Here is a 25,126-nt window from a genome sequence, read left to right as displayed (position 1 = left end):
GCTTTAAATACATTTTGGGCCAAGTTAGGTACAATTTAACCTACAATCAGTATAATTAGTATTAATAGTGAAATCATCGGGCAGTTAATCAATTGCTTATGGGATAACATAATTCGATCCCAATTTTCCAAATTCCAGTCTACTTGTAAGACAAATGGCTGACTTCCAATTGTTTTGTTATGTCCGACTCGAGATGAGGGAGTAATGCTTCATCCCACGTCCTTATGAAGAGGAATCCCTGCCAATACCTGTGCAATGTTCTCTGGACCCATTTATTATGGTACTTTGTTATCTCACCTCAAGCCTCATCATTAGTAGAGACCTACACGGAGGTTTAGATGTCAAGAAGTTGTCTCTCTAGAAATGAATCGTGGTGTTTTCCTCAAGCTGCTTTCATTAGCTGCTCAACACGTAATAGCAGCACTGTGAAGGGTTATCCTAAATCTGTGTTTCTATGTTCATTAGACCTGACATGAGGGGGTGAGGGGGAGGCCGAGAGGCCGCAAGTATACGGCACAGGGAACACACACACACAGATGGTGGGGGGGAGGGGGGGGGGGGAGTAGTGAACTAACTCTCTAATCTGCCTGTCTGAGAGAAAAAAAGGGGAGAGAAAATCAAGTCTGCTGTGCTGTGGACTGCCAGAGGAGGGGGAGTCGGTAATTACACAGGGAGAGAGGAGGGAAGGGAGAGGGCGGGTGGGGGGGTGGGGGGGGGAGAGATGTCAGGCAGTTAAAAACGGGGCAAGAGACAGAGACGGACGGAGAAAGGGAGGACGTGACGAGGGGAGAATAAAGAAGAGAGAGAAAAGAGGAAGGGAGAAGGAACAGAGAGTACGGCAAGAAGCTGAGAAGGTCGCCCCCTGAATACTTCTTGTGCCACTGGATCTGCTGGAGTAGTGAGATTGACTTGCATGTGCATCCTCTCAGAGCAGTAGACTACTTTGCACGTGTTGGCAGCTGCAGTTGACGGCCTCTGCGTTTTTTTGTACATTCATGCAAGGCAAAGTCGGAGGATGGGAGCCCCTCGCCTCTCTCTCGCGCTCTTCCTCCTCCTCTCCTCTCCCGTGCGTGCCCAGTGGTGGAGTTTCTTCTGGGCGAACCCTAAAACCAGCACCAGCTCTGCACCCCCCTCCATTCCTTTTTCCATCCCTTCTCCATCCATCACCTCCCTGGGCCCTCCTGGCACCCCAGGGGCAACCGAGTGGGTGGCGGTGAGGGATGAAGGGGTGACCGGTATGGCTCCGCCGGGCAGCACTCTGACGGAGGGGTCCCCACTGACCCCTACGCCCAGCCCGGGGTGGTCGATCCTCGGCCCCAGCACTGCAGAACCTGGGCCTCTGCATCCGGAGGGGGGCGCGGGCGCAGGCAGCAAAGCCAGGGCCCAATACAAAGCACTGAAACACTGGAAGAGCGGTGAGTGTTACTGTGGCCTTTTAAAAAAATATAGTTCTAAGAAAAGTGATGTCTGCGAGCCACCATAACTTGAAGTAGAATGTGCCTATGAGTTGCAAGCAATTAAATCAGAAAGCCTCAGGTGTAAACTACCCAGTATTTCGTTATTTAAAAACAATGTATGAAAGGTGAGTCCGTCGTTTGTGTAGTAGAAGTGTTTTCCTATCTTGTTCATCATCTCCCAGGTTGGGAACTGCCAGGATTAGACTATTCTGTAACAATACAATCACACAACAAGTCCAAGAAAGGGCCAAAAACGTCAAAAATATCCTTTAACCTGCATCAATACATCGTTTTTGTCCACTTGGAGGCGGCAGAAACAAGTAAACCCAACATAGTAGCATCTTATAAAGTTGATAGTGTTGGCTCGTAACAAAGCAACACCTGACCAATGTAAATACCCAATATTCACTCTTCTTTTAGGTTCCAATCCGAGTACTGAGGGAAAAGTGGCGCTCTGTGATGACTCTCCGTGGGTTTGCCACTACAAGCGATCCACCTTTGCAGTACGCTTAGTGATTTGATCCATTGTATATGTGAACATATTAATTAGTGCACCAAGCAGTAGTGCACTGTTGGATATCTGGAAAGAAAATAGTGGTTTTAGCGGTCAAAGCAGGTCGTGCTGCTGTGTCAACACATGATTTAAGGGAAAGTGCAGAGCTTTTTAACCATCAATCCACCGTATTCACTAGCCTCAGATAAATTATTTTATTTATTTGAACCCATCTGATATCTTTATTGTTCCCCCCATGATGCCCCGGTGTGTCACGCAAATGGGAACAGAAGTGGTTATTTCTGTTAATATTGGTCTTGTAAGTCCCTACAAGCTGATCAAGCTGATCAAGCTGATCAAGCATCCAAGCGGCCGACATGACGAGGATTAGGTTCAGGAGGAGGGAGTTAGTGTGGAAAAATGTGACGCGAAGTGACTCGGAGATCAGATGACCGGCGGACTGTTTGAGTTGGCGACATGAATGCAACGGACTTAGTGAGCGACACCGTTTGAAGCCTGACTGACTGACATATTGATAGTCTGCGTCAAGAAGGAGTCAAGAAGTAACGGATGAACGGGCTGAGTGCAGAATCGATCTAGTGATCAGTAAATCCTCAGAAACATATTGATCAGAAATACCTGTTTTTAAGATGTTTGTGTGAAACCTTTTTTCGTGGCAATGTGAATGAAGTCGAAGCATGTACCATATCACATGATGTCATTAGAGAGGAATTAGACCACAGGCCTTTCTATAGGCCTGTGTGTGTGTGTGTGTGTGTGTGTGTGTGTGTGTGTGTGTGTCTGTGTGTGTGTGTGCCTCAAAACTAGTGGGGAAAAGTAACTTTTACTCAAGAATTGCACTTATCTCCCGTTGTTTTAGGTATTAGTACTTAACTTCCATTACTTCTACTCCACTTAATTCCACTACAATCATGTAGCCGCTGTAGTTCAGTGAGCCAATACTTTGTGACATAAGATTTCATGCTCACAGGAACGTGTACATCATGTAAATCGTGTACATCGTGGTGCATTTGAGATAACTATGCTCATTAAAAGTTAAGATACATTTGACTGAAAGTACCGTTGTAACCTGACTTGAATTGATGCATTTTAACATGTGTTGTTAATAACCATTTCTTCAGCCGTTCTGGGACAGTGGGACAAGCTACATTAATAGAATATTGACATAAACAACGTTTGTCTATTTACACACATCCATGGGACTTCCAGTCTGAGCAACATAAGCATTCGTGTTGAGTTGTGTTTGTTGACACCTGATGAACTTGTGTCCATTATTACTCTGCTTTGAGCTCCGGTCTGGTCTCCACCAACACCCGGGGGAAACATATGGCCCTTAAGTTTGCTGTAAACTTAGATCAATTTCTGAGGTATTGATTAACAAATGGTTAATCGGAAGCTTTTTTCCCAACTAAAGCTTTTCTACAGGTAACGTTACTGCTTTAAACAAGACTCGATTATTTAGAGATTTGGAGTTACCCCTCCTCACAAACCCATACATTTGACCTCCCCCCCATCTTGCTCTTTCTGGCCAAAGTGGACCTTAAGAACTCTTCACGGCAGGAACAATGTGGACATTGTTTGTCTTGAGATGGCAGCCGTCCAAGTCATGACCGGTAATCTCCACCAGGTCGCTGGTGCTGCTGCCAAGTCCAGAACACGTTCCAACGGCAATATGTCGGCTGCTACATCTTCAAACTTGTGTCTCTCGCGGTGCAGTCGGTGGCCAATCGGACAGCACGCTGGTTGCATCATGAGCTCTCTCAGAGCAATGGCGTCTGTTCCTTTTCAGTCCTTTACGGACCACTAATGACTTTGCATCTGGACCGGTGGGGTGGAGGGTGGGGTGGGGGGCCGGCAACGCCCCGGCTTTGGTGTGTTCTTTTTTTTTTGCGTGAGCGTATTTGGTTTGCACATCTTGAGTGCCCACCCGTTTACGACGATAAACATGTAAATGTGCAGAGCGTGATTGGAAGCCAAACGCCCTCGACACAGACGCACTCCTTGAACCCTCTAATCAGATACGCTTCCAGTTGGTCGGGCCGACCAATTAGAGACCCCCAAATGTCGGCCTGTCTGTTCTGCTCTGGGCTTTGTGCGCGTTCGCGTGGGCGAGATGTGTGTTTGATGTGTGCCCAATGCATACACGTGCATTTCTATACGTGTAGGTGTGTGTGTAGGTGTGTGTGTAGGTGTGTGTGTGTGTGTGCGTGACAGAGATATATGTAGCAGGCGTGATCCTGGCTGGAATGCTGAAGGTGAGAGTCAGTCGCCACGGGAGACGGACTCCTCAGTGAGGGGGGATCAGGGGAATGTGAAGCCATCTCTTCACTTACACACTGAATACTCCTAATTGCCGGCCATTGTGTGTGCACTTCTGTTTTCGGAGGATTATGTCCATGCGGGGCAGAGCAGCGAGGCGTGGGCCAAGTCCGGATCAAATCAAGTCAAATAAAGCCGTGTCAAGATGAGTCCCGGGAGCCGCTCCTCTATGTCTCGTGGATTTAGCAACACACAGGTAGCAGACGAAAAGGAGCCGGTTCCCTCTGACGTCAGCTGGAACGGCTTCTGTGCATCTCTGGGGGCGAACGGCTCACTCATGGGAGGATGTTTGGGTCAAGAAAAGAAAAAAAGAAAAAGATGTGTATCTCCTTCGTTGTTCGTCCATTCACATTCTGACCAACATATTGCTACATTGTCTCTGTGTGCGTCAGAGCGAGGCTCAGGAGGTCACCTGGACCTGACGGAGTTAATTGGCGTTCCCCTCCCTCCCTCCGTCTCCTTCGGCCCCGGCTATGAGGGCCTGCCAGCCTACAACTTCGGGCCCAACGCCAACATCGGCCGCCTCACCAAGACCTTCGTGCCAGGGTCCTTCTACAGGGACTTTGCCATCATCGTCACGGTAATGCTAAAGACTTGAACCTTTTTGGTACGGAAGCCCAATCAGTACAATATACAGTACTTTATCGTACTTTATCGCAGCCTGCTGCATGGAAACCCTTTTTTAACCAGGGACAGCACAAACGGTGTTTAAAAAGTTGAAAGAAATGGACATGATTCACGCAGCCTTTCTTTATGTTGTTATTGCGAGATCACAAGCTTTGTTATCTCGAGATGATGAGATAAATGTGGTAAATGGGTTCAACGGCCCATATTCAGCTGACAGAGATGGACTTGGTGAAGCCAGAGGGAGGATACATGTGTGACTAATTCCGTTTTTCAAAATAAGGTGCTAACACAGGGATTAGAAATATACATGTTTGGGAATACATTCTGGATTATATTCAGAAGAAGTATCAAACATGTGACCTGTGTCCCTTGTGAATTAAAAAGAAAATAAATTATTTGACTCCATATGTTCATAGTACAAATCACACATCTCTATCGTGAAATAGCTACTTGAGGTGCTATAAAAACACATAATGCTCCATAATTCCTGATGGTGATTGAAAGGTTTGCTTCAGGACATCTCTGACTACGTACATACTGAGAGGACTTGGATCTGAAAAGTAATGCAGCTATTTCATGGTACAAATGTTGGGCTTTTACTTTGGAATACTCTGACTTGATCAAATGATTGTATTCTTGTATGTAGTAAAAGTCATTTTCCTCACAATTCTGTGGTATTTTCTCATCAATGTATTTGGGACACAGGTAACATGCTTATGTCATAGCCATATATGTATTATGTATGTACCCTCGGTAACATCGCACATAGTCACACCTGTATCTTTATTCTAATCTTTAGCGTTAGTTAAGGTCATGTTATGTCACCACCTTGTGGAATTTTGATCATAAAGCAAGAATCCATATCCAGGAATTATATTTTATTTCATTATTTGTATTTCTTTAACTTGTATAATCAGACATTATTAATAACCATTTAGATCTGTCAATGTATTGTGTGATACCCATTCCAAATGCCCCTGTGTGGCTCTCTGTGTTGTGTATTAATGTGTTAGTAATATGCCCCACGGTGTGACTGTAATATTCATATGAGGAGCGAGAAGCCAAAGCGAAACCCTCTATTGACGTCTTCTGCTTTCGCTCCAGGTGCGTCCGGCCTCTCAGAGGGGAGGCGTGCTCTTCGCCATCACGGACGCCCGTCAGAAGGTGGTGGAGCTGGGTCTGGCCCTCACTCCGGTGCGCGGGGGCCTCCAGAGCATCTTACTGTACTACACTGACAGGGAGCAGGCCTCCCACAGCCACAAGGCCGCGTCCTTCAGCGTCCCAGACATGACCGACCAATGGACACGATTCACGGTGACGATTACCTTACGCGCATGTTGACCGAGTCTGGGGTCCGAGAGAGACATTCAGCTGATCCACACCTTATTATTCAATATTTTCATGCTCCACCTCAGCAAAGAAAAAGTCAAATTCTGTAACCTTTCTATTTTATTCTTGTATTCCCGGTCGAACAGCCATAGGTATTGAACCTTTGAGGGTCTATCATGTTGCATAAACTGACATATTAAGCAAATAGTACATTTTAAAAAAGAGAATTTTATCTCAAAGAAGTAACTAAAAAAAACTAAAAATTTATTGACAACCATTAGAAACGCCACGACAAAAGTAGACATCGAGTAAGTATATGTCCGCCCATCAGGTGGTGGTGGAGCATGAAGAGGTGCGTCTCTACACGGACTGCGGCGAGGCCGAGAGGACCACTTTCCACCGGAGGCCCGAGAGACTCAACTTCTCGCACAACTCGGGCGTCTTCGTAGCCAACGCGGGGAGCACGGGGCTCGACAAGTTTGTGGTAAGTGAATAGAAATCCTCTGAATGTCGTCTTTTGAAGGAATTTTATTCTGCAGAAAGGGCAAAGGAGAGGGAGAAAGAATGAGGCCTGTGTCAATATCAGTGTGTGAGGTTGGCCTCGGGATTTGTGTGTGCAAGTGTGAGTGTGTGTGTGTGTGTGTGTGTGTGTGTGTGTGTGTGTGTGTGTGTGTGTGTGTGTGCATGTGTGTGTGAGTGTGTTCTGGCCTCTCATTACCATGTACCAGAGTCTGTCTCCTCTGACATCCAGCCTATACTGAAGTTATGTTCTGACATAATTGCTTTCCGCAAAATTCTGACAATTTGACCGATGCAAAAAGCAGAAAACAAAAAAAGGAAATAGAAGCTGCAATGTTTTCACCATTACCTATTTCAAATGTATGGGGTTGTGGGTATGAAAGTGCCAAACAAATACCTGAAAAGGAACAGAAATTATTTGATGATACAGCTAAAAATTTAATGATTCTAATCATTTTTCGTGTGTTCTCCTGAGAACTCTCCTACGAATGTCCGTGAACCTGTTCGGGCAACACAATTACTGGATTAGGGTTGAGAAAAGTTTATTAAATAGAGTCAATTAAAATAAGTTATTGCGACAGACATCGCCTCCCTAAGTGGACTTTTGTCTCTTCAGCCCTGCTGCTCACGATCAGGTGTTCTATACAGATGTGGAGGGCTAACAGTGAGAGAGAACAGCACAGTGCACAGTGGCAGTGATACACTTTTAAAATGAATAAAATAATGATACACAAACAGACAATCAGCTGAGTGTGTCGCCTGAAAGCCGGACTGATCAGCCGACTGTAGAGAGGGCGTTATCGTCACGTCTACGATTGCCCTCCACTACATAGATTAGATTAGATTAGATAACTTTATTACTCCCCAGGTTGTAAAATGAAGCATGATTCTGCAATTTTGGCTCATATTTACTAAGAATTTAACCCCGAGCTAATGCTGGTGGAGCACTGTGAGATCAGGGTGCACAAACGTCAATATGGCGACCGACTTTCCAAAGCTCGGACGTCCGCATCGGGGGACGCGGCTCGGGTCGAAATGTCATGACCGCCTCGAGTGCAACTTCCTCCGGAGCATGGTTTTACTCCATAAAGCGATAGAAGATCAGAGAGAGAGAGAGAGGAAGCCAGAAGGGAGGAAAGGTCAGAGATGGTGAAGAAGGAAGGGAGAGGGGAGGATGGGAGGAGGGGAGGAGGGGAGGAGGGGACGGAGGACAGGGGGGAGTAAGTGGATAGCAGATGAGGAAGTCCGAGACATCAACAAGGCTTAGTTGTGGTCAGATCAAGGCCTTGACTCGGGCCTTTGAGTCTGCCGCCATGTCAAGTATGAGGCCGTCGTAAGATCAGACCGGGGGAGAGGGGGGAGGAGTCTGTCAGTAGGAATATTCCAAAGACATTAAAGACTCAAAGACTCAACTACGACACCTCTCCTCACACTTATTATCTGAATTGCTCTGCGGTCCGTTTTAAACTCATCCACGATCACAAACGACAAATGCAAGCGACTGGTCCCTTGTTGCCATGGTGACTGCGGATGTCCCCCGCTTCATGCTGCTTTGTTCGCCATGAGCCTGACTTTCTGAACGGGGTACCCCAAGCATGACGACGGAATAAGTGCGTGCTCAGCAGCAGACATATGGAATATCTGGGTCACTCTGTGTGTGTGTGTGTGTGTGTGTGTGTGTGTCTGTGTGTGTGTGTGTGTGTGTGTGCTCCTCTGTTGGCAAGTTAGGCTCAGAGATCCGTTCTTCATGACAATTAGAACATTGGTCCCTGATAATTATTAGAATTGTTATATTATTATCATAAATTATTATTACTCTGCATCAACGTGTAAGCAGCATTATTATTGTTGAAGTGGGTGAAGCGAGTTCATTTTGGGGCATAGTTCAGTTCGTAACAGCGTGTCATGTTTTATTATTAGCATAAAACTGAAACGCTCAAGTAAAGGAGAAGTACCTCAACATTGTATTTAAGTACAGTTCAGACGTCTCGCTTTCTGAACATGTGTGGCTGTGAGTGAAAGGGGTGTCATGACGATCAACATCTGTAATGCCGCTGCTCCAACCCAACTTTGTTTGGACCCGTTGAAATATCCGTGTCCTCTCAACCTCGCTCTTTCACCATTCAGGGATCCATTCAGCAGCTGGTGATAAAAGATGATCCCAGAGCAGCTGAGGAGCAGTGTGAAGACGATGATCCTTATGTGAGGAACACACACACACACACACACACACACACACACACTCTTTCAGGAAATCACTTTTTAGGTTAAAAACAGGAGTGTCCTCTGGTCATATCAAATATCATACACATCGATCAACAGCACCCTCTAGTGGTCAAAGGATAGAAGCTGAGGAATACTGATGCTTCTATATGCCCGAGATATGCACATCGCATCAGGGAAAAGTAGTTGATGCCATCGGATCTGGATTTTATAAAAAATCAGATGAAATCCTAAAGGTTTGTTGGAAACTCTTCAGCAGCGACCAGCCCACTCGGGACAGACACGGGGACCCCCCTGATCCACTCAAATGAAGCTTCCGTCAGCTTTAAGGAGAGAAATGTTTTTAGTTGAATGTCCTTTTCTTCTCTCATTATTTCGTTAATTCTTTCGTTTGTAACAATATGTACAACTGGCAAAACTTTGGTGACTGCGTCGTCATTGGTTGAGATCTTTTTCAGTTTTTTTGTTGTTGCTCTAAGCTTGTTTTCGTAAACGTTTGTCAAAGGCCTCGGGATACACCAGTGGAGATGACGCTCTGGACGACAGAGAGGAGGAGATGATGAAGAAAACCCACGAGAGAAAACATGGCACGGCACAGGTGAGCTGGCCGGATGAAGAGCTGGGAACAAGGGGTGTGTGTGTGTGTGTGTGTGTGTGTGTGCGTGTGTACGTATATGTGTGTGCATCAGCTTGTTGTGTCCTCTGCTGTGTGTGATGCTTTTCCCCACTTCTTATCATCAGGACTCCTCCGTGTTAGTTAGTGTGTGTGTGTGTGTGTGTGTGTGTGTGTGTGTGTGTGTGTACGTATATGTGTGTGCATCAGCTTGTTGTGTCCTCTGCTGTGTGTGATGCTTTTCCCCACTTCTTATCATCAGGACTCCTCCGTGTGTGTGTGTGTGTGTGTGTGTGTGAGTGTGAGTGTGTGTGTGTGTGTGTACGTATATGTGTGTGCATCAGCTTGTTGTGTCCTCTGCTGTGTGTGATGCTTTTCCCCACTTCTTATCATCAGGACTCCTCCGTGTTAGTGAGTGTGTGTGTGTGTGTGTGTGTGTGTGTGTGTGTGTGTGTGTGTGTGTGTGTGTGTGTGTGTGTGTTTCTGCTCTGTTCCGGTACCAACTTTTATTCTCCCTCGGCCAAGGAAGTCAGCCTGACCTCAAACATCCCATAATCAGCATTGACTTTGAAGCTTCAAAGGGAACGGCCTTTCAGAACTTGAATAACTGTTACCAGACACATATTATATATATATATATATATATATATATATATATAAAATCTTGGTGGATGTCCGGAGACCTTCATCGACAACAGTCCCGACGAATAGTTTAATTAATTTTCCTTGACAATGTCTCACTCTGAGAGGATTAATAATTTTTGATGTTTTTTAAAAAGTATACTCGTCTTCTTGGTTTCTCTGAGGAGGCGGAGGACAGTGTTCCAGTAAGAGCTCCGCCCACTAAGGCTCCAGAGGCGGAGCTTGACGAGTACTCCGGTCACCAGACCCCAACAGAGGCCAATGAAGACATGCTGATCAGAGGTCAGAATGAACCTTGACGTCTTTCATTTTACCGCTATGAAGGCACACTGTGCCAGTCTTCGGTGTACTTTAGTACGGCTTCACTGCCGGCCTTAAGCGGGCGTTTGATCCCGGGACGAGCGTGACAACCGTGGTCCTTCATTCTTAACCACTCTTTGAGGACGATTACTGCTCCAATGTACCGCTACTAATTGTACTGTGCTATTAATGTGAACGTGAATATGTAAGTGATGCCAAACAAAAAACAAAAAGGAGCATACTTGTTCAGTGAGTACACAGCACACTAGTTCAATTATGTTCAAGAATCCGTTGTAAACAGGCCTATAATATGCACATAGCCCCTTTTTGATAGGAGCAGATGAGAAAATGTATTAAAGCAGCAACATTGATGATGTCACACTCTGTCACAGGGACGCACCAGACGGAGGAGCCGGGGGAGAGGTCAGGAGATGTGAGTTCAGACGTGGACCGTCTCACCAATCTTTATACTTCCTTTTATTGTTGGACACAGGTTGACTGTATTTCATTTGAATGTCCAGGGTCATATCAGGCATGGGTCAAAGGGAGAGCGTGGAGAGCCTGGACCAAGAGGCCCAACTGGCCCACCCGGTCACCCAGGATCCAGCCCTCTACCTGGGCAAGCTCAGCCCGGTCCAAGAGGGACACAGGGACCACCAGGATCTCCTGGATCCCCAGGACTGTCAGGGAGAGACGGACAGCGGGTGTGTGTGTGTGTGTGTGTGTGTGTAGGTGTATGTCTATGTGTGTGTCAGTGAGTCTGTGTGTGTGTGTGTGTGTGTGTGTGTATGTCTGTGTGTGTGTCCGTGTGTCTGTGTGTGTGTGTGTGTGTGTGTGTGTGTGTAGGTGTATGTCTATGTGTGTGTCAGTGTGTCTGTGTGTGTGTGTGTGTGTGTGTGTGTATGTCTGTGTACGTATATGTGTGTGCATCAGCTTGTTGTGTCCTCTGCTGTGTGTGATGCTTTTCCCCACTTCTTATCATCAGGACTCCTCCGTGTGTGTGTGTGTGTGTGTGTGTGTGTGTGTGTGTGTGTGTGTGTGAGTGTGTGTGTGTGTGTATGTATGTGTGTGTGTATGCAACGAGATAGAGGCGTGGCTGAGTTCTTATGATTCAGTACTGATCCTAAATATCTCTCTCTCTCTCTCTCTCTCTCCCTCTCTCTCCCTTCACAGGGAAGCAAGGGTGATGAAGGAGATCCAGTGAGTCATCTATCTCTTCTTCTGTCTCCTATGCTGTGCTTTAAATATTAAATATCACATGCAGTAACTCCAACGTGTGTTTCCACCCAGGGTCAGAGAGGATCTGAGGGATTTACAGGTTTGGCTGGAGAAGCAGGAGCTAAAGGAGAGAAGGTAGAACAAGTTGAAACTAATGACTCATTACAAGAGGACTAGTTTAAAATCACTTTACCTGCATTTCACCAAACACACTGTCAAATACAGACTGTTGCATTCCCTCTCTGCAGGGAGACCCCGGAGTTGGTCTACCAGGTCCTCCTGGCCTCCCTGGGACTCCTGGACCCCCCAGATCCCGCAGTGTGCCTGTGAGTGTCACAGTAAATGCAGACGAGGGTTAAGCTTACTTGGCAACCTGAAAAGTGAACGGCCCGTGTGTTGTGTGTTACAGTACGGAGCGGATGCCCTGGGCTCTGGGTTTGAAGACCTGGACAGCGAAGCTGAGCTCATCAGGGTGAGAGGAAAAGGCAGCAGAGGTCAGAGTTGAGCTTACTTTACACAGTGGACATAATCGAAAAACAAACTCTCTTTCCAACAGGGTCACCCTGGTCTCCCGGGGCCTCCGGGACCTCCTGGTCCGTCGGGACCCCTGTCATCATCGGACACAGGGGAAGGTCTCTCTCCAGGGCACGCCGGACCACCCGGGTCCCCCGGCAGAGACGGGCTCCCAGGCAAACCTGGAATAGCAGTAAGTCCCCCGCATGAAAGACAAACAGCAGATAAACAGAGGCCCTGCAGAGGGGTGGGCCAATACAGCCACAAAGTATTGTTTTGTGAATTAATAATGAATACTTGGTTATGAATATGACATTACTTGTGCCCCCCCCCCCCCCTAATGCCTACACACTGTTTTAAAACCTATGGTTGCAAATGCTGTTTCAAACAAATGATCCACTCTGACGGGAAGACACTGAATACCTGAACATTGTCTGAATTACAACAACTGATATAACTCCAGCACAGTGTTGGCTGTACAGTTTTGAGCATCTAAATAAATGCTATATATAAACGGTATGAATACAGACTGAAGACATGGAGATGCCATTGAGGCAGGAGGAGAAGCTGTTTAAAATATGTTCAGATTTGCCATCTTTTCCAATTCCGTTACTTACATGTGAATACGTTGCCTCGGCCTTCTCCTCTGACTTGGGTTGGTGCTGTCTTCCTGTCTGCATCATCATCGTGTACTCCGTCTTTCTTCTCCTCCTCCACCTTCCCCTCCAATTCAAATTCACCTTCAGTCAAATTCACTTCTTCTCAAATCCTATAGCAGTGATCATTATATGTGTGTGTGTGTGTGTGTGTGTGTGTCATGGCCGATGACCAGTCCCTCTTTCATTCTCCCTCTACCTCTCCTTCTCTGTCTCCACCCTCTGCTCCACTCCTCCCCACTCTGTTTCAGATGTTTGATGAGGATTGGTTTAGTGGTTCTGGGCCCGATGGTTCAGGTTTGAGCACGGGGCTCTCCTATGACCTCGGCTCTGGTTTCAGCTCCGGGTTCACTCCCGAGTCCAGCTTTGCCTCTGGTTCTGGGCTTGACTTTGGGTCTGCTTGGGGTTCGGGCGAGGTATACATTTTCCTGGTTTGCTCGGTGATACCAGCAAACAATAAAAGGCAGAGTTCCAGTCAAACGCCTGAGTATTGAGGAAGCAACACTCTGAGACAATAATCTGTATGTTAATAACCTAATCTGAGATAATCATTGGACTTTATTGTGTTTTTATCTTGTGAAACGAATCACACCCGTGATGCACACCGACTTTAGCTCACTTCCCCAATACTCAGGATAACGACTGCATATTATCTGCATTATTATGCATGTTGTCTTATTTGCTGGCTGGCTGCCACAGCGGGTTATGTCTGTGTGTATGTGTGTGTGTGTGTGTGTGTGTGTGTGTGTCACTGCTTTCTTTGCCCCTTTATTAATCCCTCCTGTGCTTATGCGCCGTATGAGCTGCTTTGTCAAGAACAAGCTTTGCTTCATTTACTTCCAGTTCAAACGTCATTTCCAAATGAAACATTTCAGCATGAAGCGCGACGTGTCACGGGGAATGACCTGAAGGGAACTCACACGTGTCTTGTAACCTCGGCTTGAGCTGCCACTTTGCCTTCTTTTTCATACGACATGGTAAAGGAACGAATCTGCCTTTTTAAGGATCTGTTTTTCTTTATTTTTCTCTTTTTGCATATGGCTATATATATTGGCTGTTTTCAGTCAATGCAAAGCACCAAGGTACACTGATGTGCTCAGATTTAGCTCAAAACCGCAGACAGAGTTCGGACATTTTATCACTCAAACTTAATTTATTGCCGATACTTCGCTTCATTTTGACAAAATAATCCGATAAGAATCAAAGTTCTGGATGAGGCAGACCACACGATACACTGTGGGTCGAGCAAAGGAGAAATGTCATGAGGATGTTCTGCATTCCCAAGAAGTCATGCCTACGGCAAACCAGATAATAAAGAACATATTATTATTGAAACTCACCAAATTTCCAACCGCATGGTACGTAGCTCTCTCAGGCATGGCTTCTTTTTAGTGGTGCAATAAAATATTAAGATAAAGTTTAATTTTACAGCTACATGCATTACATAATGACATCAAACAATACAATATTTTTTTTCTATATATTTGAGTCCATCACCTGAGCAACATATCGCAGTTTTGCAGCCATTTGTTTGTTTGTTTTTCTCAGTACATTTAGGACATTTGAATGCAGCATTAACACTGAGGAATTAGTCAATAGGATTAAAGTGCTCAACGGATCAACAGGCAGGTGTATCTCCATCTTTAGCCCCCATCTCGTAGTTTAGGCTTTTAGTAGTAATCTAATGAGCCAGTAAGTCAGTGTGCCTTGGAGTTTAGTGTTTCACTGAAAAAGCCTGAGGCCTCTGGTACACCATGTTGTCATTTTGTACCAAAGAATGTACAGAAACATTGTTGTCCTTTGGTCTGATGCTGCTTTGTTAAAGGAATAAACTTTCCTGCTAAGTGATGAGAAAACAGACCACGACATCATCCTTGCCTTTGACAGTCGCTGACTCCACTGCTTCATGTTACATTTGAGCTGAATGCAGAAAAACCAGCGTCTCCACCTCGAGCACGAGGAGCTGAAGGGAGATCACCTTGACTTTAATTTGTAAAAAATAAAATGAGCGTATGGCATCGGAGCTGGTCTCACCAGACTGTGACGCCAACCATTTAATGGCGATTCAGCGCTGCGTGAGCGTGATGTATTAAGTTTGACTCTCTTGTGACGAGTCAGACGGACGTCGGTATGGATGACCTCATCGCTTCAGGAAACGGACTTGTCACCGGTATTCCTTTAGACTGACAGGCTGTCCCCTTTTGGAATGGCTGAAGGGTCAATGAACAGCTAAGCTTAAAACATTTGCTCTACGTCGGCATATTTTTTGAGACTCATCACTTTTTATTGTCTGTCTGCCTCTACTCGTGTCTCTCTTGGTTCGCGTGTCCAGGGTCCAGCAGGAAAAGATGGGGATCCAGGTGTACCAGGAGCTGTGGGAGAGAAGGTATGGATTGTGTCCTGGTTCTGGCAGCTCAGTAGAAGTCACTCTATCAAAGTCACGTAGTCGTGGTCATTTCCTTAACACTTCTTTCTTTATTCCTTCTGAACATCCTCAGGGTAACAAAGGGTTATCTGGGCCATCTGGACCAAAGGTTATATATAACTCAGCATACAATAAGCCCAAAATATACAACTTCCCACCATGTGCTTGTGTGCATTTCTATTTCATCACAGAGACAAACCCGCTTCTGGCCGTTGGTTAGTCACTGTTTCCTTTTTTTATCATCTGCAGGGTGAATGTGGATCTCAGGGTTCAGCAGGGTCTCCAGGGCCACGAGGGCCAAGTGGTCCACAGGGGAAGAGAGGCCCATCGGGTCCCCCGGGACCCCCCGGCCCTCCAGGAACCAAATTCTTTGTCGAGGTGACCCGCTTTCATACCAAAAGATTCAATTCAATTCAGTTTATTTTGTATAGCCCCAAATCACAAATGACAAATTATCCTCAGAGGGCTTTACAATCTGTACACATACGACATCCCTGTCCCAGGACCTCACATCGGATCCAAGCACGGATCCACGCACACACATCACTGCTGTTGTTTTAGACCTATTTTAATGGGTCAGTCAGTTCAATGTCTAACACCAGACAGTGTTTTGGATTTCAGGATATGGAGGGGTCTGGGAAGAGTGACATGCTCATTGGAGCTGGAGTCAGAGGCCCACAGGTCAGTGCGAGAGTGTGTGTCTATTTATTTTATATAGACTGTGTACATTGTTTCTTATACAGTCTTAGAGTGTTGTTGTTTTTTTCTTTCTAGGGTCCCCCCGGCATACCTGGACCACAGGGTACCAAGGTAATAAATTTATGATAGTCCGGTGCTTGCCAATAGTAGCTAGTAATCTGTTTTGAACAGCTAACGATACTTAATGTCGGATTGCTCTGTGAGTAGCGTGAGTAGTTGAAGATGCTCCATTGTGTCTTCTGTAGGGTGAGGATGGAGCCACAGGTGCTCCAGGAATCTCTGTCAAGGTAAGAGGATTATGAAAGGGCACTGGCAATGGAAACGGGGCTATTTTCTCAGTCTTTTCATGGTTTTAGAAGGTGTACCGATGCTTTACCAGTGAGTAGTACCCCTTAAAAAGCAGTTCTCATCATTTATGGATTAAGTATGTATTTAAACCTCACAAAGACACAAACCACATATTAAGTTAAACAAGTGCTTCCTATGTGTTACCTCTGTCCACGCTGTGTGTGATTACAGGGTGAGCCAGGGGACCCGGGACCAGAGGGTCTTCAAGGTCCTGCTGGACTACCAGGCGCTAGGGTGAGTCGCGGGTGTCTCCGCAACGAATGCGTTGATGATGTAACGGATGTGGAAATGTCATGTGTGATTAACTCATAGGGCGAGTTACAGCTGTGTACTTTACAATCAGCAGTTGGGGACAAAATAGTGTTTTAGTTTTCATTAGCAATGAGTTATGTTGGGGATTAAGATGTCAAATTGTGTAATTACATAGGTTACAAACAATGTAATAACGTTTTGGAAAATAACAATTTAGCTGTCTTTCCAGCAGGACATCGGCTTAATTCATGTAAATTCAATACAGCACAGTACACCAGCTTAGTGAGCACATGTGTCATTAGAATTAGCAACGTGCTAACACACACACACACACCCACACAGACACACACACACGCCCACACACACACCCAACACATCTTGAACGTAGCCAGGAAGTTAGCTGAAGTGCTAGCAGTAGCTAACTAGCTAGCATACATACACCTGAACAAATATTTCAGTTCCATTCTGTGATGGTTTATGGATGATGGATAGCAACACATAGCTCACAGTTTATGTCCCTTTACTCTACAAACAGGGGGCCAAAGGAGAAAAGGGCCATCAAGGACTCAAGGTAGGCTTGCCGTACCATGTGGATATTAGATGATGCCTTATGCTGTCTGCACAGTCGTTATACTGTATGACGCTCGATATTCAGAGGCTATGATTTATATTTTTTATAACAGCTGTGAACCGAATGACAATGTGAAAATGAATGTGATAAAGTAAAGTAAAAAAGGGGTCGCTGGTGGTGATGATGAACCTACAAAGAATTTCCACCTGAATGTGCTGCTCCCTATGGCTTCACGGAGCTCGATAGTGAGTTTCTGCTCATTGGACTATTGATTATTGATACACAACTTTTAAAAAAGACACAGTTCGCCAATAGCTGGTGAACATAGGGGAGATTTTAGCAGCTGAAAAGCCAGATATTTCCATAAGGAGTTGTAGAGATCAAAAACGGATCGCCAGGTGGCCAGTACTGAACTCCAAATAACAGTTCGCTAACAAGTTCTCTGCATCAACTTTAAAGTTATTGAAATGTCAAATTGTTTGCTGCTGCCTTCTCGATGATCTACCCTTTTTTTAAATTTTAATAAACGGACTTTCTGTCCTGAAGGGTGATCGTGGTGTTGATGGACTCAGTGTCCTAGGACCACCTGGGCCTCCTGGAGCTCCCGGACCTTTCGTCAATCTGTCGGACGTACGTGCTCCCACTCTATTTAGTGAACCGTGCAAATCTCCGAACATGTACGCTGCTGAAAGTGGCCACGTTTACTCATTGCCTAGTTCCCCCTACAGCTGCTGCTCAATGTAACGGACGGCATCTTCAACTTCTCAGAGATCAGAGGACCACCGGGGCCCGGGGTGCGTAGCACTGAGCCGTTAAGCACAATGTTTGACTGTGAGCCGACAACAGCTGATAATGAGCACAGAAGGAGTGTGATGAATGTAACATAAAGATGGGCCCGATACAGGGACATACTGTAGATGTGCCGATACTTTACTGCAATGTCGCCAATGCATTTCTGAAGCGCTTCGGCTGCAGCGATGATGCCGTGTATGAATGTGGTTCTTTGGCTTCGTCAGAACAAGGAAAAAGATCATTAACCCAGCACCTACTGCTTTAGCTTGCATCCGTGTATTTTCGTCTGCACATGCATGTATGCTTACATGTGTGTGTGTGTGTGTGTGTGTGTGTGTGTGTGTGTGTGTTTTGTCGGCGTGTTGCAGGGCCCCGAAGGCTTGCCTGGCAGAGCTGGATTTCCTGTAAGAGCCTTCTGCAACACTTCTTCCTGCTGAGCAATTTCTATCATCTGTTGACTGTGTTCCTTAACATTTGAATTTTAGTGAATTTGAGTGAAGATGCAATGTAACATTTCTTTTTGTGTGTGTGCTTTTGCTGTCTTTGGGCTAAACAGGGTAGGTATGTTTTTGCCTCGGATCGGTCTTTCTTTCTTCCTTTAAGATTACTTAGCCCTTTATCATTTCTTTTATTTATATATATCAACTCTAGAATTTACAAAGCTCCACTGCCTCACTTTTAAAATGCTATCACCCTCACTAAACGTGCCAGCTCACTCCTCACTGCCATTTGATCACTCCCCAGGGCCCCAGGGGACCAAAGGGAGACATCGGCCCTGAAGGTGTCCAGGGACCAGCCGGGTTCAAGGTGAGAACTCGACAGAATGTGGAATACGACACAAATAAATGTTGAGAATGTTCAAACATGTAACGTTTGAGACAAGGAGCCCCCAGTGCATATACATGAACATATATTAAATAATAATACTTTTGGTTTCTTTGCACTAACAGGGAGAGAAGGGAGAGCCGGGCGTGACCATTGCTGCTGACGGATCCCTCTTATCAGCGCCAAAGGGCCCACAGGGGCCCAAAGGCATCAAGGTACCAGAAAGTGACCCCTTACCTCTATCAGAATGGACCGTGCTTTACCCAGAGGAGGATTTGAAGAGTGGATGTCAATATTTCTTGCCAACTCTTCTGCTGGTGATGCATCAGCAGAGCAGCAAATGTCTCGACGTGTTGTTTGTATGGTTGTTGTAATTCCATAAAATTCCACAGCTCAATTTAAATATACAAAGTGATTGTCACGTAGGATAGGGTCAAAATGATCTCTTTTTTTTTTAATGAATTGCCTCCATGTTGTGCTGATTGTGACACAAACAACACAAATCTAACTCCCTCTCCAAACCAAGGCCCTGATATTGGGCTATATATAAAATAAACTGAATTGGAAGACTTGAACAGGGGCCACATCTATTCAGTTTTAATTCAGTTTATAGCCCAAAATCAAGGGGGCTTTACAATCTGTGCACATACGACATCCCTGTCCCAGGACCGGATAAAAAAAAACAGAAAAAAACTTTCTTCTGGAGAAACAACTGGTTCAAACCCACAGAGCCAGAGGGCCGAGCCATCTTTGAAGACATGTCTATTGCTGCCATTGATATCATGTATATTCCTGCCATTGATATTATATCTATTGCTACTATTGATATTATGTATATTCCTGCCATTGATATTATATCTATTGCTACAATTAATATTATGTATATTCCTGCCATTGATATTATATCTATTGCTACCATTGATATTATGTATATTCCTGCCATTGATATCATGTCTTTCAATTCAATTCAGTTTATTTTATACATCCCAATATCACAAATTACAAATTTGCCTCAGAGGGCTTCCCTGTCCCAGGACCTCACATCGGATCAGGAAAAACTCCCCAAAAATCAGGAAAAACTCCCCAAAAAAATGTCTATTGCCGTCATTGATATCATGTATATTCCTGCCATTGATATTATGTATATGTATATTCCTGCCATTGATATTATATCTATTCCTGCCATTGATATCATGTATATTCCTGCCATTGATATCATGTATATTCCTGCCATTGATATTATATCGATTGTGCTGCCATTGATATTATATCTATTGCTGCCATTGATATCAATCTAACGTCACGTCCTCGCCGTATTCTCGCCTCACATGTTTCTGCTCTGCGTTGTAATTTGCAGGGTGACCGTGGGTTCCCTGGTCCTGTCGGACTTATGGTGGGTTTGAATGTTGAATAGAACATGAATATCTACCAGCTCGCATGTTGTTATGAACTGAAATGGAAATGTGCGGATCTATAACGCATCACTGTGTTTCTGTTTATTTCAGGGCCCAATAGGACCATCTGGACAAAAAGGAGAATATGGCTTCCCTGGTCGTCCTGTGAGTATCTAGTATTTGTTGTATAAACATCCTCATTGTAAATTTAGAGTCTACTAAACTCAATATGAAAAATTCATGACCCCAATATGTATTTTCTAATAATGCAGTATTATCTTAGTGCCAAGCCTAAACACATGCATTCATTTATCTTTTTAATCAGTTTTTGTTTCACCTATTCATAAACAGTGTTCTTTTTCACTCATTATCTGTGATTAGGATTCTCAAAATGAATCTTGCAGTTTTTGGTAGTCAAATGATATTTTGCACTTGTACTGAGTACTTGTATTGTGATTATTGACCCCAAAAAAAGAAAAGAAAAGAAAGCCACAAGCGGCCCATCCAAACTACTTCATTAAGGATCCTCTATTAGACACTTCTTTGTCTTTTACAAATACTCTACGTGTGTTGCTCTTCCTCCTCCTGTAGGGACGGTCGGGTATGTCTGGGAGGAAAGGTGACAGAGGAGATTCTGGCGGCCTACAGGTAAGAAAGAGCGAGAGGAAAGGAAGTCAAAAGATTTGGGATCTCCTTGTTGTTGAAGCCCCTTTTTAAATAATGTACTCGAGGAGTTGAGACAGATGTGTTCAGATAGCTACAAATAAGACAACATAGGAGCATTGCCGATGTAAACAAACCTTTGAGTTTTGTTGTTGTTGTTCTGCCGGGCACTAATGTGATATCAATTCTCTCTCTCAGGGACCTCCTGGTCCTCCGGGCCCACCTGGACACCCAGGAAGAGTTATTGGGCTCAAAGGAGTAAGTTTCCATCTGTAAAATCTTTTTATTTCTCTAATTTGTCATTTTCAGTTGTTGGACTGGCTTTGCAATATTCAAAAGGCTTGTTTCACAGACATATGTCCGGCATAGCGGAAAAAAAGGCATTTTTATACTTGTTTTCATTGAGGAAATGCATTATTATATAACATGTTTGGCTTCCATTGAACACCACTGAAGTGCATATTGTGCTAGAATTTTGAAAATGACGATGTCGGCTCCCAATTTTCAAGGAGAGATTGACATTTCTTTCTGCAGGCCAGTAGAATAACTAGAAAAATACCGTACACATTTTGGTTTAGACACAAAACGCCTTGTTTGTGTCCTTGTCATCGTTGCCTGAAACCATGTGTGTGACGCTCATGACTCGTGTAGTCTGATCACGCTGCTCTTCTTTGGATTCTAAAGACAGTGTTTCCGGTGCGCCCCAGACCGCACTGCAAAAAGGGACGAGTAAGTCGGACCACCCGTTGGTTCTGTTGGTGTGTGGGTGCAGCAGCATGGCAGCGCTCTGTCCGGGATACAAAGGGCTCTTTTTACCCCACTTCTTCCTCTCCTCTCCTCTCCTCCCTCCCTCCCTCCCTCCCGTCCTAATGATCCTTAAAGAAACGACTAAATGTCTCCTGGTCCATTTCACCAGGCGTTAACATTCCAACAGGTTGTGTCTCGTGATGTATTTTATCACCACGACAACGATTTGGGGTTGGAGCTAAACGTTAAGTGTTGTATGTACTTTCCAGATATGGAATAAAGGTGCATTTTTAGTCAGCTGTAAATTTGATGCACCTCTGGGTTCATTAACACCCAATCTGATCGACCGCGCCGAATGTTAATGCCAGGTGTTAAAGGGGGGGGGGGCTTTCCTCGTCTGTCCTTACCGTCCTCATCATCTTGGTCAAGAGGAAGCTGAGTGAAACCCTGACAGGGAGGATAAATAATATGGATATTACTCTATTGCTCATCAGTTTTATCAATTCAAAGACTATTGAGGCTGTAAAATGTTGACCATGTGTGTGGGGGGTGTTACACTCACATCTATTTCTAGACAAGACACAGAGGTTTTAGGTGTGGTGACGGGCTCCTCCATGCATGTGTGACCTGACTGATGAGTGTGGGGGGAAATCACAATCCTGACACTATAATGATGAAAAGAAAGGAACAGCGTGTAGCATATAATATATAATATAATATATTGTCAGAAATGGAATACAATACTAGTAAGTATGTTTTCTTCAGTGTACTATCAAATGATTTTGAACGGTTGCCTCAGACAGAGCTGCCGCAGTAAGATGAGAGACCACAAATGAAAAGTCCTCGTAGTGGTTTTAAAGATACATTAAATACATACATCACATTATGTCTTATATTGCCTGGCTAATTATTTAAACTCCCAAAGTCATAAATAAGTGAGCAAAAACACATTTAACCGCTGCCAAATTTCACTTACAAAAAATATACATCACTTACCAAATTTGAGTAAATTGGTTCATTTTGTATTACAATGATTTTGTATCAACAATCTCTGAGGGACACATGGATTATTTTAGTGGCCATGTTGCCCTCATATTACATACACAGCATGGTTTCATACCCATAAAAACCCAGGAACCGTTTATACACACCGTCATTTACTGATTCATGGAAACAACCTGATTTAACCCCGTGTTGCCCACGCTTTTGTATTTTAACCTCCAGAGCCAAGAGAGGGCTGTACGTGCTGCTGTCTCGAGCATGCAGCCCTTGTGTTTAACAAGCTCTGTGTTCAGCAGTCTGTACATTGTCTACATGTACACATGCATGCGTGTGCCGGCTATGTAATATTCATGTGTGTGTGTGTGTGTGTGTGTGTGTGTGTGTGTAGGACGCAGTGACAGGGGGAGATGCAGTCGGGGTTAAAGGAGATAAAGGAGATGTGGGAATAGCTGGAGAGCCAGGCACACCTGGTAAGACCTTTACGACAGACATCCCATTGACTGCCTTTGACTTTCTCTCTCACTTGGGTCCCCATATATATATATATATATATATATATATATATATATATATATATATATATATATATATATATGTGTAATGATGATAAATAACTGCTAGAAAGTGTATCATTCACGCCTCGTCATTTTTCTTCTCAGCACCCGGGTTTCCAGAAGGAATTGTGGTAAGTACCGATTCATCATGCACCACAGATCCAACAGGGTCAGACCAAAACTGCAAATGACGGAGCCACGTCCAGTCCAAAATATGAATAATCACTGACTGTGATATTCACAAACTAAACGGTACATTGGACTTCTTCAGTGGGTTTGTTTCTTTTGTTTTTGTGAATCTCTCAGGGTGCTCAAGGTGATCAGGGATACCAAGGTCAGAAGGGAGAGAAGGGTGACGACAGTGTGCCGGGTCCTCCAGGACTGCCCGGGAGGTCAGGTCTTGTGGTAAGATACTAATAATGATACTATATAAGTACTCAGGTATTGAAATGATCATATTAATCAATGCGTGTGATCGCAGCAGTGTTGCTGTCGCTGTGAGTTTGGTGCTGTTGGATATCTTTGAGGACTGTATGATCCTGCAGGGCCCAAAAGGTGAGTCCATCGTCGGCCCTTCAGGACCGGTCGGTCCCAGGGGTCAACCCGGAGCCCCTGGGTTCGGACGACCCGGTCCCCGAGGGCCCCCCGGCCCTGCTGGACCCCCAGGAACTGCACCTGCATATGGATCAGGTACGATGTGGACCTCAGCTTATATCAATACAACTTATAGACCTCATTCAATATGTCTGCTGAACGTGTTTCTGATGTGTCGTTATCAGGCGCCAGTATCCCGGGCCCCCCTGGGCCACCCGGCCCAACGGGCTCTCCAGGAAATGACAACCCTGTAAGATACCGGCCCTTTCCCCTTGATCTGCTTTATTTGACTCTCTTATACATTTAAAGACATATACAGTATATGCTAACCTTGTATTATGTCCATAAGTCCATGATTTGTTTCTGGTTCCTGTTCCAGGTGACGAGCTATAAGACGAGCCACGCCCTGAGCAGAGAGAGCCAGCGGGCGGCCGAGGGAACCCTGGCCTATGTGTCTGAGAAGGGAGGAGAGCTGTACATCAGAGCACGCGGCGGCTGGCGGAAGATCCAGGTGTGTGTCAGCGTGTGGACGTTTAACACGGCGAGGGAAGGGGGGGGGGGGGGGGGGGGGGGGGGGGGGGGCATCGACATGAGTGGCTTTTAAACCGTAACCCTCCTCTTTCAGCTCGGAGAGTTGATCCAATCCGGACCGTCCACCTCGTCCACGTCTCAGACCCTCAGCAGACCTGGAGACTTGAGCAGACCGCACAGGAGCCAGAGCCACAGCCGGGTACACACACACACACACACACACACACACACACACACACACACACACACACACTGTGTACCAAATCTGATCAGAGTAGATCCAGTTGCGATCTAAAACATTTTTTGCAGTGAATGACGCTCTCTTAATGTCCATTTTTGAGACTTGTGTGTATTCTCCGGATCCGGAGTCCCGGAAAAATACAAATTAAGGTCTAATAATTCTTGTTTAGCAGGCAACACCATACCCTTTTGGAATTTCCTATTTTTTGATGCACATTTTAGCTCGGGGCTTCGTCAGATGGTTGTAATATATTTAGCCATCACATCCCCCCGACTTCAGGTAGCTCTCTTTTCTCACCATATATATATATATATATATATATATATATATATATATGTAGTAATGCATACATGTATGGAAACTCCTTTAACCCTATCTTTACATCCATAACTACTTTAAAACAGCCTCTAACAGCCTTTGTTGAACAGGAGCTTCAAGAGGGCAGCAGAGGATATCAGCCCAGCTATAACGTGCTACCGCAGACCTTCAACGCTGTGCCTGGGGTGAGCGTCACACACACACACACACACACACACACACACACACCCTACATGTACA

At 45.1% G+C, this 25,126-nt stretch overlaps 1 protein-coding gene across 1 annotated transcript in view; it reads left to right on the top strand.

The window, feature by feature from the left end:
• Window positions 1-1,237: 1,237 nt before the first annotated feature.
• The window catches only part of col15a1b (collagen, type XV, alpha 1b), a 25,521-nt gene continuing 1,632 nt past the window's right edge, over window positions 1,238-25,126 (top strand). The window contains exons 1-43 of the mRNA XM_034555335.1: window positions 1,238-1,415; window positions 1,878-1,960; window positions 3,506-3,584; window positions 4,683-4,870; window positions 6,022-6,231; window positions 6,578-6,730; window positions 8,893-8,967; window positions 9,494-9,586; window positions 10,411-10,525; window positions 10,936-10,976; window positions 11,065-11,247; window positions 11,717-11,743; window positions 11,834-11,896; window positions 12,010-12,087; window positions 12,171-12,233; window positions 12,318-12,467; window positions 13,182-13,346; window positions 15,263-15,316; window positions 15,429-15,464; window positions 15,605-15,733; window positions 15,977-16,036; window positions 16,130-16,165; window positions 16,300-16,341; window positions 16,574-16,636; window positions 17,190-17,225; window positions 17,772-17,855; window positions 17,954-18,019; window positions 18,386-18,421; window positions 18,762-18,824; window positions 18,968-19,057; window positions 20,200-20,235; window positions 20,348-20,401; window positions 20,828-20,884; window positions 21,098-21,157; window positions 21,584-21,628; window positions 23,037-23,121; window positions 23,293-23,333; window positions 23,509-23,607; window positions 23,748-23,892; window positions 23,982-24,046; window positions 24,176-24,307; window positions 24,422-24,526; window positions 24,997-25,071. Coding sequence (XP_034411226.1) covers window positions 1,238-1,415; window positions 1,878-1,960; window positions 3,506-3,584; window positions 4,683-4,870; window positions 6,022-6,231; window positions 6,578-6,730; window positions 8,893-8,967; window positions 9,494-9,586; window positions 10,411-10,525; window positions 10,936-10,976; window positions 11,065-11,247; window positions 11,717-11,743; window positions 11,834-11,896; window positions 12,010-12,087; window positions 12,171-12,233; window positions 12,318-12,467; window positions 13,182-13,346; window positions 15,263-15,316; window positions 15,429-15,464; window positions 15,605-15,733; window positions 15,977-16,036; window positions 16,130-16,165; window positions 16,300-16,341; window positions 16,574-16,636; window positions 17,190-17,225; window positions 17,772-17,855; window positions 17,954-18,019; window positions 18,386-18,421; window positions 18,762-18,824; window positions 18,968-19,057; window positions 20,200-20,235; window positions 20,348-20,401; window positions 20,828-20,884; window positions 21,098-21,157; window positions 21,584-21,628; window positions 23,037-23,121; window positions 23,293-23,333; window positions 23,509-23,607; window positions 23,748-23,892; window positions 23,982-24,046; window positions 24,176-24,307; window positions 24,422-24,526; window positions 24,997-25,071 — 3,738 coding nt within the window. The remainder of the gene's footprint in view (window positions 1,416-1,877; window positions 1,961-3,505; window positions 3,585-4,682; window positions 4,871-6,021; window positions 6,232-6,577; window positions 6,731-8,892; window positions 8,968-9,493; window positions 9,587-10,410; window positions 10,526-10,935; window positions 10,977-11,064; window positions 11,248-11,716; window positions 11,744-11,833; window positions 11,897-12,009; window positions 12,088-12,170; window positions 12,234-12,317; window positions 12,468-13,181; window positions 13,347-15,262; window positions 15,317-15,428; window positions 15,465-15,604; window positions 15,734-15,976; window positions 16,037-16,129; window positions 16,166-16,299; window positions 16,342-16,573; window positions 16,637-17,189; window positions 17,226-17,771; window positions 17,856-17,953; window positions 18,020-18,385; window positions 18,422-18,761; window positions 18,825-18,967; window positions 19,058-20,199; window positions 20,236-20,347; window positions 20,402-20,827; window positions 20,885-21,097; window positions 21,158-21,583; window positions 21,629-23,036; window positions 23,122-23,292; window positions 23,334-23,508; window positions 23,608-23,747; window positions 23,893-23,981; window positions 24,047-24,175; window positions 24,308-24,421; window positions 24,527-24,996; window positions 25,072-25,126) is intronic.

Source organism: Cyclopterus lumpus, chromosome 17 (genome assembly GCF_009769545.1).
Source record: "Cyclopterus lumpus isolate fCycLum1 chromosome 17, fCycLum1.pri, whole genome shotgun sequence".
In the NCBI taxonomy this organism is placed as follows: Eukaryota; Metazoa; Chordata; class Actinopteri; order Perciformes; family Cyclopteridae; genus Cyclopterus; species Cyclopterus lumpus.
This window is presented reverse-complemented; position numbering and strand designations above follow the sequence as displayed.